General features: G+C 33.1%; 1 protein-coding gene across 4 annotated transcripts in view; it reads left to right on the top strand.

The window, feature by feature from the left end:
- Positions 1-14,920, top strand: part of LOC105234237 (uncharacterized) — a 276,684-nt gene extending 261,764 nt beyond the window's left edge. For all 4 annotated transcript variants that reach the window (XM_049448650.1, XM_049448649.1, XM_049448652.1 and 1 more), the window contains 6 exons: positions 6,653-6,840; positions 10,873-11,067; positions 11,139-11,393; positions 11,465-11,733; positions 12,609-12,817; positions 13,758-14,920. In XM_049448650.1, coding sequence (XP_049304607.1) covers positions 6,653-6,840; positions 10,873-11,067; positions 11,139-11,393; positions 11,465-11,733; positions 12,609-12,817; positions 13,758-13,906 — 1,265 coding nt within the window. In that variant the 3' untranslated portion in view covers positions 13,907-14,920. The remainder of the gene's footprint in view (positions 1-6,652; positions 6,841-10,872; positions 11,068-11,138; positions 11,394-11,464; positions 11,734-12,608; positions 12,818-13,757) is intronic.
- Positions 14,921-18,731: the final 3,811 nt, after the last annotated feature.

Raw genomic sequence — 18,731 nt, 5'->3', positions numbered from 1 at the left:
AACGTACTCGGCAGTGCGCCAGTAGTTGGCGCGTGTAATGTGGCGTCACAGCCGCCGCCGCCCACTGCATTTGTCTATCGGCGCCGCAGCAGCAATGGTGGTTTGTTGAAGCTAAAGCCACGCGCTTGGACATGGGACGATAGTTTGCGCTCCAATTCAGATCGCTTCCTCGAGACGCTCGAGGAGGACGAATTGAATGCGCCGCATGTTTGCAGTTTCGTGGCGCGCCGGCCACCTTTACTCGCGCCAACAGCTGAGCTGCACAAGCGAGGAGGTATACCCCCCACACACACTCACACATGGGTACGGTGAGACCACATGCAACTCACTGTACTCGTAGCTTAGCAGCAAGCGGAATGTTTAGCCAGTAAAGCGCACATAATTAAATTCCTCACGCACAAATATTGATGTATGCTCATAATATAAATATTTCGGTAAACTCACAAATATTTTATGACTACTTTAAGCAGCACAAATTATATCATATTTATGGTTTTCGTATAGTCTATAAAAACATGAGTAGCTGCAAATTGCAAATTACTTACTCGCCACTGAAACTCTAAGCAACACCTCTCCCAAGGTCCTCCACCAAGCAATTTTGCACTCTTTCCTGCATGCAGCACTTTTTGGAATTTATGTTGTGTTAACATCGTAAATTTCCGTTCCTAACTTTTGGCATCGCAATCAAGCATCGATATGGTTCCAAATTTTATGCTTTTCGCGCATAAATTTATGCAATGAATTTAATGAAGTTGTCAAATTTGACGTTACTATTATTTTGCTATTATTGTTAGAAAAGAGGAGTTTAATTTTTTACGATTCTCTATAAAATTCAAAAGCTGATATTAACCTGAATGCTCTACTGTTCTTCAAAGCGCTATTTAAGGTAGTAAAGGCGACGGAAATCTGAGAGTCGGCGAAGAGTTGACAAGTTCAAGCTTACTGGTTGAAGGGAGAGAATTTTGTGGGGAAAAAATTAAATACAAAAAAGTTCATTCAATTCTAAGTAAATAATATTAAAAGAATAATGAAAATAATATTTTTAAAATTTTGATCCATGTCTGCAACAGTTCGATATAAGTACGAAATTAAATAATACCGAAATTTCCAGAACGGAAGCAGCGAACCATTGCTGTGCTCCACGATCTGGTATAGCATGGTCACCGTAAACTTCACAAATTTCATTGGTGGCTTCTGCGGCATTCTTCCCTTTTTTATAAAAAAAATTTCAACATATAGCGAATTTCTTCATTATTTTCATTCAATTATGAACAGCTGTAACTGTTTCCAACTTCCCCGAATTTTTTTGATCAGTTAAATAAAACTTCAAATCTCAACTTTCCAACACTGTATGATATGGCACAATGTTATTGATAGCACTGGATATATACTACTGCAACGATATCTATTGACAAAATACGAAAAGACTTTTTCGACTACGCAGTATTATACCCAGTCAAAGTAGTGAATCCACATTTGATAAAATATTACTTATGTACCAAACCACGTTTTGAACTCTGAGATATTCTGATAACATTTTCTTTGTATTCACAAATCATTTACATAATAGCTATGTATAGAAGCGATTCGTATTGAAATCCTTTCGAACGGCTCATATTTTAGGCTAACCTTGAAGCGTAGTCATCCTTTAATATTCTAATTATCTTTCCTCGACCACCTTTCGTTAGATGACGTCGTTGCCCAATCACTAAAAAACCTTTAGGGAACCACTAGAGAACAATTTGATAAACGAGACATTTTAAAGAGTGTTTTTTGAAGCATGTGGTTTTAAAGAAGAAATAAAACGCATATTATTAAATGATATGGCCGAGAATTTAGCTTTATTACCAAGATAAGGGTTTGCCATTATATTTTAAGAATGTTTTTGGAACAAGTGACCAAATAAATTGCAGCAGAGACCACTTTTTGCAGCAACCTCGGTGTGTTGTTATCTTCAAAGAGGTCAATCAAATCGGATTTGGCGGCGTAAACAAAAGACTTCACTTAACCTCACAAAAAATAGTTCAGCGGTATTTAATCGCACGGTCTTGGAGGCCACGCTCACCAAAAGTTTGCTTTAGAAAATGGATTGTTCCGTTGACTGTGTGACACGTAGAACTGTCTTGTTGGAACCAAAAATCGTGCACCTCAGCATCCTTCAAAGCACGAAAAAGTCATTAATCATAGTTCTATAACATGCTTCACTGACAGAAACTTTATAACCGGCTACATTTTTGAAGAAATATGGACTAATGATTTCCTCTACTCATAGATCATACCAAGCTATGTCTTTTATATAATCGAATGCAACAATTTTGTTTATTAACGTACTCGTTCAACCAAAAGTGAGCTGAGCAAAATTTCGGAATCGGTGGCCATCTAGATTTATAAGCCCGCAAACCAACATCCTTCTGCAAAATCTTCCATGAAGTGGATGAGCATAGCTCCAGTTATTGCATCCGATGGTTGATCGACTCATTCGGCCCTTCTTCAATACTCTGCTTCACATCTGTGGTTACTAGAATCACTGACTCTCCTGGGGGATTATGTCAACCGAATGTTGTACCCAGCGCGGTATGCGTTAGGCATATTGTTATGCAAATAATGTTCCAAAATAATTTATGAAATGACAAACCAAACTAGGTATAAATCAAGTAACAGCTGTCAAAAAGACCAACTCCGAAAGGAGTTTTTAGCATTGAAAACCACTCGTCTGAAAAAACTTTATTTACAAATCAGTTAGAAAATTTGTGTTTTCTCACATCTTTAATAATGACATTATGTGGTGGAGATGTACCTTATCTTACTAATGAGAACATAGTCATGTTCTCCTACCCTTCACATATTTAGCCAAGACCTCAATATTTCGAAAAACGACTCTGGAAACTTTGCTATACTGAGATCACAAGGGGTTCAAAACTTGGATAAGCCTCCCTTTGCCGTTAAAAATCAAATAAAATCAAATTCACTCCACTACGAAGTTGGAAGGTTTCGTCAAACATCTAAGATAAGTGTTTTATAAGGTTGATTATCTCAAAAATTACAGTTAAAATTAATACTTTATAGAAATACACCCCGAAATTGTAAGTGAAACGAAAGCTTTGACATATTTCAGAAATAAATTTTGAAAAATCTTAATTTCAAACACTTTATTCCTAAATCGCATGTGCTAAACTATATCAACTATTGCTATCAAAACACCTTTCACATCATAAATTAATATATATTAATATTAAAGAATAAAATACCGCTTTCCTCAATATAGTCCATAATAAATGTATATACACACATATGGTATAGCAACTCTGTCAGTCTCACAAATGATTGCTTTATCAAAGCAAAACCTCATCGAAGCCAGTTCTCGCTATAAACTAACTATAAAATATATAACTTTATGACTACCAATATGGCACACATTCAAACTAAATGCACACTTTATTTACATACATGCAGACTGGTAGTTATTTATACATATAATTATAGGTGCTTATGTAAAGTCATTGTTGTTTATTCTAAGCACTGCAAAAATATAAAAATTTTAATAAAAAGCTGGTATATACATATATGTGTCTGAGATTAATATTGCTAATACATATGTTTAGTGTTTGATGGGGGAATTAGTTTGCCTTGACCTGCAGCTACTTCAACAGTTGGAAAAAGTTACTATTTTCAGATATCTTATCGCTCTTATCAAGTTAATGAACTCGTGATATTAAAGCTTTATTATTATTATTATTGTTTTTTGTTGTGACGATGACGGCAGTATGAGTAATAAATGGAATAATTCTACGAGAATACTTGTATATAAAGAAAATTTTCTGTAAAATGCTAGAGGGACTTTTTGCGAATACCCGATTTTAGTTTACATATCATACTATTCTATGCATATATGTATGTAGATCTTTAGCTAGATCAAGTTAGAAAAGAAAAAGTCAAACCAAATGAATCCACTTTTATAATATTAAGTAAATGGCACGAACTTTTACAGTAGTGAGCGTGTCTGATGTTGGATTAAAGTAAACACATAATGAATATATAGAGTTGAAATCATTAAAAGAAAAGTGAGATACAAGAAATCCACAATTATATGTTATCTTCTAAAGTATTGTTTACAAATATATTTTCTAAAAATTAATTTAGATTGGTCTCAATATTAACTTCAATTCCCGTTAAGAAAATCCATCGAAAGTGACGACGATCCCCCACTTCCATTGGTGATCTTCGAATGTTATGAAGCCATTTTTATATAGCAATTTATCTTTTGCTAAAAAAATAGGCTTCGTTCCGGGCGATTACCTCTTTAGTGTCGCAATATTTCTTTCCAGTAAGCGTTGACCTCAGTTTTGGGAGCAGAAAATGCTCTCTGGAAGCTTGATCCGGAAAACCAAAACCAGAAAGGCGATGACTTTGCCAGTTAACTGTTGCGTATTTCCATGTTTAGGAACCGATTCATCACATAGAGTTCACTCGTATAATTGTCGAATGGTTCATTTGCAATGAATGATTATTTTCAACGGATGCTATCCGGACTTTTCATAATACTGTGGTCAAAAATTAAATACAGGTGATTATTGTGGTGTCGTGTACTATGAATTCAGTCCGCCGGCAAACTGTCAACAAAGAATACTACTAGACTAGAAAAAGCGTTGGAAAAAGTGTGTTTTATTGGACGGCGATTGCTTTGAAGGTGATGAAATTGATTCGGAAGAATAATTTTTTTGTTATTTTCTATCGACTTTGAGCTCGAACAGAACTTTCATCCACCCAAAAAATATGAAAAATATGACCAACGAATTCTTTCCATATTTTTGAGTTGCCGACTATCTCGATTAACTTATTTTTTCAGACCACCAAAATCATTTTATGTGTTTTTTTATGTTTTCGTTTGTAATCCTATCATAGAATGTCAGCAAACCGCTCACGATTGATCGCCTGCGCTTTGTACAAAGACCCGATAATACCTGATCTCACTTTTTGATATCGGTAGCATTTTTTTACTGTAGAAACAGAGATTCTATACATTTTAGGATGACTCTGAACGCTTGATAGATTGTATAGAATACTTCTTCTCGATACAAGAACGCCCGAAGTCTTGATATTTCATCAATATTGATCGCTATTAAGCTAAACATTTTTCTGTTTGTCCGAAACTGAAGCCAAATCTATGGTATATTCCCTAACCACTACATCACATTCTTCAGATAATTATGCCTTAAACAAGTCAATAAAGTTTGTAACACCCCGAAATAGACCCTATAAAATGTATATATAAATTATCAACGTGACGAGCCGAGTTGATTTAGCCATGTCCGCCTCCCCGTCTGTCTGTATATTCGAGAAATAATCCCTCAGTTCTTGAGATATCGCTCTGAAATTTTGCACACGTTTTTCTCTCCTTAAGAAGCTGCTTATTTGTCGGAACTAGTGACATCGGATTACTATATCATAAGGCTACCATACAAACTGATCTTTCAATTTCAAGTTCTTTTATGGAAAACAATTTTTATTTTACAAGATATCTTCCCGAAATTTGGCAAGAGTCAACGTCAAAACAAAGCAATTATAATATATTCGATAATATTTTAGAGCGGATATCTATAACCTAAACTTGTCATACAAACCGACCAATCAAAATCAATTTCTTTATTTGTGAAAGGTATTCTAGCTTCGTTGCAACATTTTTTCTCGTTTTATATTTATAATGCATATTATATACAGTTATTAGCTTTCTCTTAGCAATCAATCAGCCATCAGGAATTTTAAATTCATAGTCGATAATATGAGAAATATGCCATCGAGACACTGACCAAAAATTTTGTGGAAAAACTCGGCCTATTATCTCTCAAGCCATAAACGATATGTACTTATACATATTAACTTTGATTCATCCATTTACATGTTAATATAGAAATGTATACAGTGCATAATAAGTACATTGGCGCACCGTTGCCGCGTTTGGTCATAAGAAATGGTCACTATCCGCTGACCAGCCATAATCGATATATCCGAAAGCGTGTCTCGTGTCACATTCACTTTATTTTAATTACTTAACTATTGCTGGCGATTCGAATAAAGCGTGTTTCAGTTGTTATTGTAATGCATACAATAAAAAGATAAGTCAAGTTTGTGCAAACCCAAAGCGCGAAACGAAAAGTGTTTATAACAGTACATACATATACTCTTCCATATGTATCTACAATAGAAAACCGGCTGTAAGACACGTTTATTTTTATAATTTTTTTTTTTTTTTTGGTTTTGCCTCTTTAAATATTTGCTGCTCTTGCACAATCGTCGCCGTAGGAGCGCAAGTATAGACTTTTGGGAGTGCGGCCGTTTATCAATGCTACTTGGGTGCACATAACCAATATATACATATGTACATGTGTCTAAATTTATATATACGCTTGATTGCATGCACAACAGCAGCGTTTTTCCACATTCGTTCCCCATAAATGAGTACGTACGTAAGTGTATTTTCATTACGCGTTAAGTGCTTTGTTGCAATTACAACTATTTTTACTCATTACTAACTAACTTCACACATAGTCGTATGCAGTCATGTGTACATATGTATGTAAATGCTTATATTGGCATTTACGACTAATTAAATTGTTTACTGATTTGGCTTTGTCTTCGTTTCGTTCACTTGCAGAGGAGGCCAAAGCTGCCGCCGAGGAATCCAATCAATCGCCAGTTATTGGCAAACGCAATGAGTCCACAGCCAGCCCGATCCAGTCACGTGGCAGTGGCACAAGCGAAACATGGCCGGCGCAATCGGATGAGGATATCGATCGTTTGGTGGCGATGCATCAAAATCGCGATAGCCTCAGCTCTTTGGGTGTAAGTAGAAATTTAATTTTTGCATATTAAATAATTCATAACTTTTATTTACATATTTGATTCGTAAAATATTTTTACGTGGTAGTAGTCTTAGTTTATTTTTAGTGTACATAAACAATATTGATGTTTTTTAAATATACTTTATTTATATAAATCATGAATGGCAGGACTAACTCTCGTGTATCTCCAAACTGAGGAGGTTGCATATTCCAGCCCCTACCACATACTTATATTATACTTTCAAAAATTATTCTTATCCACTAGTATTAATACGTATTACCGCCGAATCTGGTGAATACGGTGGTTGATCGATGGTATTAATTGCTTTTTCGCTTTAAATTCGGTCATAATCGTGATATTTTTGAAAAAAAAAAACTCAGCTTTATCGGGCCGAATCGAGCAAGAACGCGTTTCATACCCAAATTTTTCACCAAAATCATTCGAACGGACTCGCCAACGATGTCGAGCTCTCTTGCCATCTCTCTAACATCTGCCTAACGATTTTCAAGCACCAAATCTCTCACTTCTTTAATATTTTCAACAGTTGAAGAGGTCGAACGAAGCTCGTTCAGAACCAGGCGAGTCGAGAACGAATCTTTCAACGATCTCTGGCTTGTTGGCTTGTGTTTTTGATAAAACTGAATCACTGTAAGCCTTTTCCAACACTCGCAATAATTCCGCACTAGAAATTTTTTTTAGAAATAGAAAATTTGAGACAAGTTTTTGTTCGCTATTTTTATCCATAGTGAAAATCGCAATGCACTACAGAAGTGTACCGACTTAAGCAGGTGTTGAAAACAAACCGGTTTGACAGATTGCGCCTCATATTTGGCATGGTAATTAAGGACAGTTTTACTACCTTTTTTTTTAAATATCATTTACCCGGGGAGTTTAAGTACAATTTCCGGGTGCTTTTTGTCACACTGTATTTAGCTTTTCACAAAAAATCAGTGGTAGACTTCAGTAAAAAAATTTTCAAAATTCACCTCAAGTCCTTCTTAAAAATTGTTGTGTCTTAAAAGTCCTGAAATCTCAAACTAAATAAAGTAACAAGTTTTGAGAAGTATTTCGTCCAAAGTATGGTTTCTTCCTAGGTCACCACATATGACATATTGAATAGCACTGAGAAATGTAAATTGCTATGATCATCTCTGCTTTCTACGAATATATTCTTTTTAAGCGGCAATATTTCAAGTATATTTTTCTAAAGAAAACTGTTACAAATTGTATTCATTGTTAGAAATTCAAAATTTTCCCTCTGAAAGTGCCTGGTTCTATAAGCCAAGGCTAAAAACAGAATTATAAAGTACTTATTTACGCAAGTGAAAAGAAAACCCAGGTCTGAAAATCGTCGGTACTTGTATAGCTGAACAAAACTTTCTTGTAAAAGTCAGGATCGTTGCCACGATCTTCCTTAAAGTGGATGGCTTCAATAGTTATGGGTGTTGACGGATGAGCTTAACCGGGTCTTCTTCAGTACTCTGCTTCACAGCGGCGTCTCTGAATATACGCATTACCTACTAGAGTAAACGTGATACGAAACCAATTGAGGATTGCTCGAATTACCGACTCTGGTGGGCGATTATGTTGTCCGTACCGTTTGGTAACAAATTTACACGATTTCCAAACGTTGTTTCGAAGTAAGTCCGATAAGTCCAACAGACTATAAATCAAGTAACAGCTGTCCAAAAGACCAATTCCGAAAAAAGGCTTCATTGAAAACCGCACATCTATATATACATATATTATTCAGATCTTATATTTATACCCTGAAATGCCACGACGTTTTTAAAACTCAGAAGGCAATATCCTCTAAAAGAAATGTAAAAAAAATGATCAGCGTGACGAGCTGAGTCGATTTAGCCTTGTCCATCTGCTCCCCTTTAGTCTGTAAATACGCGAACTAATCTCTCAGTTTTTGAGAAACCGATTAGAAATTTTCCACACGCCCTTTTCTCCCCAAATAGCTGCTCATTTGTCGGAATCGCTAATATCGGACCACTGTAGTATTGTCTGCCATATTAACTGAGCTATCAAAATCAAGTTTTTGTATTGAAATTTTTTATACAATATTTGTCGAGATATCTTCATGAATTTTGGCACAGAATACCATGCCACAATTTTCAAATAAATTTTTCAGTTTGAACCACTATGTATAGCATGTATGTACATAGCTACCACATAAACTGAACAAATCAAATGATTGTCTGGGTAGGGTATTATAGCTGCGGTGCTACTGAAGACAAGGCTTTTTCTGGTTTTTGAAAAATTTTACTCCTAAAATGAAAAACGTCATACACTTACAGAAATTTTCTTTCGCTCATAAGGGGTATAAGTCAAGCGTAACACCCGAAGTTTATAGTTCTTTCGTGTTTAGTCATACCTTAATCGTTTTTCAAGTGCACAACTGCACTGCTTTCATGTTTGACTAATAGACGATTAGTAAATATTTAGGAATGAAAAGCGTGAAGATAAGAAGAATTTTCTCATTGCATTGAAAATAGCGAACGTTCACAAAAGCCAAAGCATTGTTGTGACGAATGAGGGAATTAATACAAAGTCATAAATAACAGATGCAGCTGCACGCTACTGAGTTCGCCATGATTATTCACTTAGGAGAGCAAAGGTGCATAAGTATGTATGTAAAGGGTGATTTTTTAAGAGCTTGATAACTTTTTTAAAAAAAAAAACGCATAAAATTTGCAAAATCTCATCGGTTCTTTATTTGAAACGTTAGATTGGTTCATGACATTTACTTTTTGAAGATAATTTCATTTAAATGTTGACCGCGGCTGCGTCTTAGGTGGTCCATTCGGAAAGTCCAATTTTGGGCAACTTTTTCGAGCATTTCGGCCGGAATAGCCCGAATTTCTTCGGAAATGTTGTCTTCCAAAGCTGGAATAGTTGCTGGCTTATTTCTGTAGACTTTAGACTTGACGTAGCCCCACAAAAAATAGTCTAAAGGCGTTAAATCGCATGATCTTGGTGGCCAACTTACGGGTCCATTTCTTGAGATGAATTGTTGTCCGAAGTTTTCCCTCAAAATGGCCATAGAATCGCGAGCTGTGTGGCATGTAGCGCCATCTTGTTGAAACCACATGTCAACCAAGTTCAGTTCTTCCATTTTTGGCAACAAAAAGTTTGTTAGCATCGAACGATAGCGATCGCCATTCACCGTAACGTTGCGTCCAACAGCATCTTTGAAAAAATACGGTCCAATGATTCCACCAGCGTACAAACCACACCAAACAGTGCATTTTTCGGGATGCATGGGCAGTTCTTGAACGGCTTCTGGTTGCTCTTCACCCCAAATGCGGCAATTTTGCTTATTTACGTAGCCATTCAACCAGAAATGAGCCTCATCGCTGAACAAAATTTGTCGGACGTTAAGCGCGAAACACATTTCGAACCGAACACTGATTTTGGTAATAAAATTCAATGATTTGCAAGCGTTGCTCGTTAGTAAGTCTATTCATGATGAAATGTCAAAGCATACTGAGCATCTTTCTCTTTGACACCATGTCTGAAATCCCACGTGATCTGTCAAATACTAATGCATGAAAATCCTAACCTCAAAAAAATCACCCGTTACATATACATACTTACATATGTATGTGTAAGAATATATGTATGAGTATAAATGAAAACAAGAAACAAAGAACTATGTAAAGGCATTGAACGAGAACTCTTCTTTCATACATATAAATTGACTTTAACACGCGGAAAACAGCTGTGGATTCGAAATTTTTTATTAATTGGTTGAATACATCTTTTTGAAAAGTAAATATGAAAAAAATATTTAAAAAATAACTAAGTTCAATAAAAAAAAATTGTATATATTTATATTTATATATATTATATTTATATATAATATATTATATTTAATTATTTTTGTTAATAAAAATAAATTGGTTTCATACCAGAAAAACTAGTTTATTATTATTTACTTTATATACATATATGCATATATGTATATGTTTTAGTTTTTTTCCAATTCCACTAACCTTTTATTTGCCTGTTTTCACCCATTAGCTGCGCTCGGATTCCATGGCCAGCGTTTACTCTGGCGCCGGCGAGGGACGCTATGGCACCGTGGTAGTCAAAGGTCAGGTTGAGTTCGGCATGCAATACAACTATAAACTGGGCGCGCTGGAGATACATGTGGTGCGCTGCAAAGATCTCGCTGCCGTCGATGTGAAGCGCAATCGCAGCGATCCATATGTGAAGGTAGGCTAACTTATGAATAACATACGAAAAAATTTGCTCTAACTTTATATACTCTCTTTTGGACAACACAGGTCTATTTGCTGCCCGACAAATCGAAGGCTGGCAAACGTAAAACCAAAGTCAAGAAGCATACACTCAATCCAATTTTCGATGAAATACTACGTTTCCACATGCCCATCTCAAGCTTGGAGTCACGCACTTTGTGGCTCACCGTCTGGCATTCGGATATGTTCGGACGCAATGATTTTCTCGGTGAAGTTAGCGTCAGTTTGCAGGGCAAAGTATTCGATAATCCACAATCGCAATGGTATCTGCTGCAGGAGCGGGTAAGTGCCAAGCTCTTACACTCGTGAATTTTTCTTAATTTTTTATTGTTTTATTATCAATTTTTTTGTAGAGTGAACCCTTCGATGAGATAGCCACGTATCGCGGTGATATTGTTGTCGGGCTGAAGTATATACCACCAGAGATGGTGCGTCCCGGCTTTATGCGTAGTGCCTCCACCTGCAGCGGTAGTTCAAATCTGCGTAAATTTGGTAGCATCAAATCGGTGGCGTCGCGTTCCGATCGCTCGACAAAAGGCGGTCAGCTGCATGTGCTCGTGAAGGAGGCGAAACATTTGAGTCCGATTAAAGTGAATGGCACTTGTGATGCTTTCTGCAAAAGGTGGGTAACTCAATTAAATGAAATAATAAGGACAGTGAAAGAAAGAGGGGAGGAGTTTAGGGGGGGAGAGGATTGCATTCCTCTTGGGCACGTAGCGAACAGGAAAGTCTTGTGCTGTGCAACAATGTTTACAGATTTTTTTCTCCTACTGCACTACACTGCTGTCATCCTCGGGCCCTGACAGTGCATTTAAAAGTTAATCCATAGTTCAAAAGTGAGCATTGGGTATAGGTTAACGCAATAGCTGTAATTCTGGCTTTGCAAAATCAAGTGAATAGAAAGATATGTATTTGCTTTTAAGAAACATAAATCTCAAGTCTTCCAAATTTGGTGCTTTTTTGTATTCACTGATGTTAGTTCTGAGGGTGATCTGTAAATATATTATTTTTAGATCAACAAAATCATATTTTAACATATCTCAGTAGTACATATTGCTTAGAGTTATCTTCTGAGCCATTGAATCAATGCATTAGGACTCCAGTCTCTCCAATGGCGAACCGGGTACAATTGAGTACTTGGATTTAGCTAAAATGATCTTTCCAAAGCCAAGTGGGTCCGATCAAAGTCAAATTCAGTATTTTCCGAGAACGGTGACCGATCTTTTCCAAAAAAAAATTTCATTGTGGGGTTAAGCTTTAGCCCATATGAAGCCTGAGATTCTCCCCTAATATGGTGATATTTAATACATTTCTAAATCATAATCATACAAATTTAAAACCTCCTTCGAACGCGGACTCAGTATTAAATCCTATAATGTGCCCCATAGAGCTTATTTAGAGTTTAAAGACTCCTTGTATATTATTCTTTCAAATGGTCCTTGGCAATTAACCACAAATGTATGTATAAATTTTTAATCAAAACCTTTTTCCTTACAGTTACTTGCTGCCCGACCGTACGCGTAGCTCCAAACAAAAAACGCCAGTTGTGAAACGCTCATTACATCCCACTTGGAATTATACCTTTATCTATGAGGACGTATCGCTGGACGATTTGTCCGAACGCGCGCTGGAATTAACGGTGTGGGATCACGATCGTTTGGCGAGTAATGAGTTCCTCGGCGGTGTGCGCTTTTCACTGGGCACAGGTAAGAAAATGTTCTTAGAGTAGATTTTAGATTTAAGCAAAAATTATGGAGTACAGTCTAGATTCTAACTCTCTATCTACATATATTTCTATAATTTTTGGATTTGTAATTTTTTTTATTAATCTCTTTGCTCTCGAACGGTTTGAAATTAAAAAGTTTAATTTAAGCTAACTATAGACAATTTTTGAGTGGAAAACACTAAGTAGATAAAGACCTGAAAAAGAAGAGGTTAAGGGTTGAAAATATTATTTGAGGAAGTTGATAAAAGGAATGAATGCTTCCAATATAGGTAGCAAACGTAAATGGTTTAAGTAAATTTTTATTGAAATCCTTAGTTGTAAATATTTTGGCAAATAGTTGCCACCTGATTGAAAAATTTAATTTAATAAAATAAGTTAATTTTTTTCTGAATGAGATAATATGTGACTCAATATTAATTGTGAAAACTTTCTTTTAAAAGAAAAAATGTTTTTGAAAAGTGATGCCACCTATCGAATTTTTTACAACATTAATTTATTAGATTAACTCAAATATGAATAGTATTATGAAACTAAATGTTGGGATTTAAGGAAATTTTTTTTCAAATAAAGATTTAGTTGAAAATATTTTTACGTATAGTTGCCATCTGTTTAAAAAGTTTGATTCAATAAAAGTATTAAATTTTTTTCCGAGTATGACAATATACGAGTATGACTCAATCTTAAACGCGAAAACTTTCGTTCAATTGAACAAAATTTTTAAAAGAGTTGCCACCTGTCGAATTTTTTTTAAATAAAAAATTTGAATGGCATTAACTAATTAAAGTTTAGAATTTGAGAAATTTTTTTTTGTTTTTTAATTTTTTTTTTTTCAAATAAAGCTTGTCTGTAGATGGATTTATATATAAGATGACACTCAAACTAAATTGTGCATAAATGAATTAAAATTTTTTATTTTCCAGGCAAAAGCTACGGACGCCCCGTCGAATGGATGGATGCAACTGGCAAGGAGCTCTCTCTTTGGCAAAATATGATTGATCGTCCGAACTTCTGGGTCGAAGGCAGTCTAATATTAAGATCAACACTCGATGGTATACGTGCAATACCGTAAATGTATTAGTAAAGCACACACACCCAGCATACCTAAGTAAATAATTTTTGTACCAGTACAATTTGTAGCTGTGCGTTTAGTAGAAAACATTTCAACACTAATGAAAAATGAAAAAAAGTTGAAAAATCTTTAAACAAAAGAGAAAATTTAAAATGCAACTCAAAGTTAGACAAGACACATATACATATATACATTCAGATATTGCATACATAGAGAAATAAATGCATATATAGTATATACATATATATACAATATATATATAAATGTATATGTAGGCAATATAACTGTAAGAAATTTGTAGTTAATAATGAATTTGTTCACCTAAGTTCCACATAAATCGTTTGCAACTGAAAAGCATTATAGCATTTAGAAAACTATCAAATGAATTGTATAGATAGTGTAGAAATTGTGTTTGAGTTTTGAGAAAGCAACAACAAATCATGAAACTAAGCAACTAAGCAAGAAAGACAATTATGTTATGCATGCATAGATGCATACACACAAACAAACAAATGTAAAAATTTAGTATTAAAAAAATCAAATGAATTTTATATAAAATTAACGAAATTTAATAAAAATTAAAAAAAAAATATTCAACCAAATTTGCCAAAAAAAAATATGGAAAATTGGAGTGACTAAAGAAAGTAAAAATTAATAAGAAAAGTGCGGCTTTTGGGAACGATTTTGAATACTCGAATATGATGAATGCGAAAGTTATTTGAATTTTATGCATTAGCATTAAACAAGACGGCAACGCAAAAGTGATGTAACTGTGAAAATAAAATTGTATTAAAAAAACTGCTTAAAATAATTGTGACAATTTGCAAATAAACGCAAGCGGAAAGTGACAAAAAGAAAGCAAAAACAAAAGCGTGTATTGAAGCATTAATAATTAAATCAAAAGCTAAGCTTGCAAGAGGTTATGTGTGCGAAAATTATTTAAAAATGCATAGGTAACAAAATAATTTGAAATAATTCAAAAAAATTACTATTTTTACAAAAATACACTAAATGGCAACTAAAATAATTATGCGAAATTAAAAAAAAAAAATCGTTTGCTAAATTTTCATAATTAAAAAAATATTTCGTATTAAAAAAAACTTTTTTTTTGTTTAATTTTGTAAGCAAGTGTGTATTGAAATGTGCTACTGCACCTTTGTGGAAAATGGAAAATTATATATAGCATATATTTACAAAAATATATATAACTATTGGTATGACGCATCATATCATATGTGCAAATGAAAGGTAAACAATTTTTGAAAATTTGTATTGCGCACAGCGTTAAAGCTTATAAATAAAACTTGAAGCGAAATGCATACATGCAAGTTGTAATTTAAATAAAATTAAAATTTATCGCACAATAATTAAAAATTAATTATTAATTAATTAATGCTTAAAAATTAATTTTTTTTTTAATTCATAATTCATTAATGTTTAAAGTCATTAATTAATTTGCTTAAATGCTTAATTAATTAATTAATGAAATAAAAAATTAATTTTTTAAACATTATTTCATTAATTTTATGCAAATAAATAATGCTTAAAAAATTAATTATTAATTAACTCATGCTTAAAATTAATCATTAATTAATTAATGAAATAAATAAATAATTTTTTGAACATTTTTTAATTAATAAATCATTTTTAAGCAAATAAATATTGCCTAAATAATTAATTATTAATTAATTCATGCTTAAAAATATAATAACTAATTAACGAATGAAATAAATAATTAATTTTTTAAACAGTATTTAATTAATAAATAATTTTTAAGCAAATCAATAATGCTTAATAAATTAATTATTAATTAACTATTGCTTAAAATTAATCATAATAATTGACTGCTTCAAAATTAATTAGTATTTAATTAACTATTAAAAATTAATACTTTATTTTTAGGCATTAATTAATTAATAATTAAGTTGAAAGCGTTAATTAATTAATAGATTTTAAGCATTGATTTATAATTAATTTCTTCAAAATTATTTATTAATTAATTAATGCTTAAAAATTTAATTACCAATATGAACATTATTATTTTCTATGCTTTGATATTGCATTAAACTTTGCAGCAAATAAAATATAGTTACATATGTATATGTATGTATATTGTAAAAAACATATTTAAATCAAGCGTTACATCACTTTTACTGTTAATGAACTACTGTATGTTAAACGAGACGAAGCGAAATATGACGAGAAATGAATGAATATTACTAAACTACCATAGCATTAATTATAAATTTAATTAAATATACTTATACGATTTATATGTAATACATATTTTACATACACACATACACATATACTACATATTTACTTATGTGTTGAATAAACATTCATATAATACACACTATAAAAACCGATATACAATAAAAATATACCATATACATACATACATACTAAGTTTTGTGTTCGACTTATTTTGTTATATTTTGAAAACTTGTTTTTCTTTTTTTGTTGTTTTTGCAGCGCTTAATTATTAATAACTTATGATTTCGAAAGCTACGTTTATGGTTGCGTTTTTGAACACTTAAAAGTATAAAAATTTCAGTTGTTCAAATGAAATTTAAAATCTTTGTTCTTAATTTAATTTTTTTCTTCATTTTAAAATAAACATTATAAGAACCATGACACTTAAAGCATTAAAAATAATTGTTTGCTTAATTTGACTTTCATTTTAGTTGATTAGTATAAGTTCCAAAACTATTTTTCTAAACTTTTTGAGAGTAAAAAGCTTTATTGATCAGATATAAGCTAAATTTTCGTCATTTAAAAAAAATAAAATAATGAGGAAAAATATGGGTTTAAGGCGTGTTAGGAAAATTCGATATTTTTTCAGACACTTTAGACCATAATCGATAATTTTTTAAAGCAAAAATACATCAAAGCAGGATACATGCCAATGATAATGAAGCCAAAAGATGGCTTGAATAGTTTAGTGGGGTCTTTTTTCTGCATTTTCTAAGAAAATTCATTTTAATAACGTACATCGGCACAAAAATGCACCCGGAATTTGTTATTTAATTCCTCAGGATATATAATATTTCAAAAAAATATATTTTTCCAAGTTTGTAGGACTGTCCTTAACTACTATGCCAAAAATAAACGCGATCTGTTAACTAGTTTGTTTATAGCAGCTGCTTAAGTCGGTATACCTAAGTAGTGCGTTGCAATTTTTACAATGGATAAAAATATCGAACAAAGAATTTGTCTCAAATTGTGTGTTTCTAACCAAATTTCGTGTGGAGATAGTTAAAGACATGCCACGTTCTAGACGACTTTTGAAGGATATGGTGCTTGAAAATCGTCAGGCAAGTGTTAAAGAGATGGCAAGAGAGCTTGACATCTCTCGCAGTTCCATTCGAAATTTTTTGTTTGATATTTTGAGTATGAAACGCGTTCCTGCTCGCCTCGTCGCGATAAAACTGATTTTTTTTTTCAAAAAGAGTACGGTCGTGACCGAATTTAAACTCAAAAGCACAATGAATATCATTGATCAACCACCGAATTCACCAGATTTGGCTCCGTGTGATTTTTTGTTGATCTCCAAACTGAAATTGCCGCTCCGTGGAACCCGTTTTCAGTCCATTGAAGAAATAAAACAAAATTCGCTGAAGGAGCTGAAGGCCATCCCAAAAAGTGCTTATGAAAAGTGTTTCGTGGACTGCAAAAATTTTGGTATAAATGATGGTGATTAGTTGGAAGGCGACAAAATAAATATTAATGAATTATTAATTGTTTTGCGTTTTATTACAATTTTCGGGTACTTATTTGTCCCAATGTAAGCTCTAATATCTTAAAGTGATAATTTTGGTTTGAAAATTATTTTTCTCCTATGTTAAGTGAAAATAAGCCGGACCCCTAAATATTTTAAATCGACACAATTACAGCATGTTTGGCACATAAAAAGGTTTTAAAAGGAAAAAATTAGTCAAAAAGATATGTAAGCGCGCCCATCATCATTTCGACGATGAACTAGTTATCTACCACAAAGCGCTAATTGACTCAATTAAGGTTTACCAATGCGACACTTTCAAAAAATTTTTTTTTGTTTGCTTTTTCGATAGTTTATATTTTTAAAAATATCCTGTGAAATCGGCAAGGTCGTATCTTGAATAGTTTTTGAATGACAGTATTCTAAAGAGCGACCGCTCTCAGGTATAACCATATACATACTCGTATATGTACGTGGAACTTTAAACGCGTTTTTCTAGAAACGACATTTTTCAAAATTGCTGGTATCATAACTCAACGAGAAATTGACCAATTGACTTTAAATTAAAACTGGGGATAGTTGAATAATTTACTATACAATCACCTACGATTTTTCTGATTGCTTGAAATTTGTCAATTTGGCATTAAAAAACGACCATTTTTTATCTAAAAAAACGTAATTTTTTTTTCAAAACTACGCCATTTTGTTAATTTTTGATATTTTTCAACAATTGTAGGTCATTGTATAGGAAATACCTTCAACATTAATAACCTTTCTGAATTTGTTTTTATCTCAGCTACGCATTCGGCCGGAATCATGTCAGCAGTTGGGGCACTTTTTTTTTGGCACCTCCAAAGACAGCACATAGCACCGTTAGTTTTCAACATTTTTGTAAAATAAAAATCTTACAATCTAGCTAAAAATATACCTTATTATGTGCAAAGAAGTTCGAAACATTCGATCGGATACTTTTTTTTTTTAAATTCACGAAAATTGGCTAATTTTTCATGGGTTACACTGGCATAAATGACTAGCCGAGCAGCTTAATGCTTATTGGACAAGCGTCAATCAGCAATCAAGAGAGAGAGTTTTATAAAAATTTGG

This window comes from Bactrocera dorsalis, chromosome 2, assembly GCF_023373825.1.
Source record: "Bactrocera dorsalis isolate Fly_Bdor chromosome 2, ASM2337382v1, whole genome shotgun sequence".
Classification (NCBI taxonomy): Eukaryota; Metazoa; Arthropoda; class Insecta; order Diptera; family Tephritidae; genus Bactrocera; species Bactrocera dorsalis.
The sequence above is the reverse complement of the archived record's forward strand: the minus strand, read 5'-3'. Positions and strand labels throughout refer to the sequence as shown.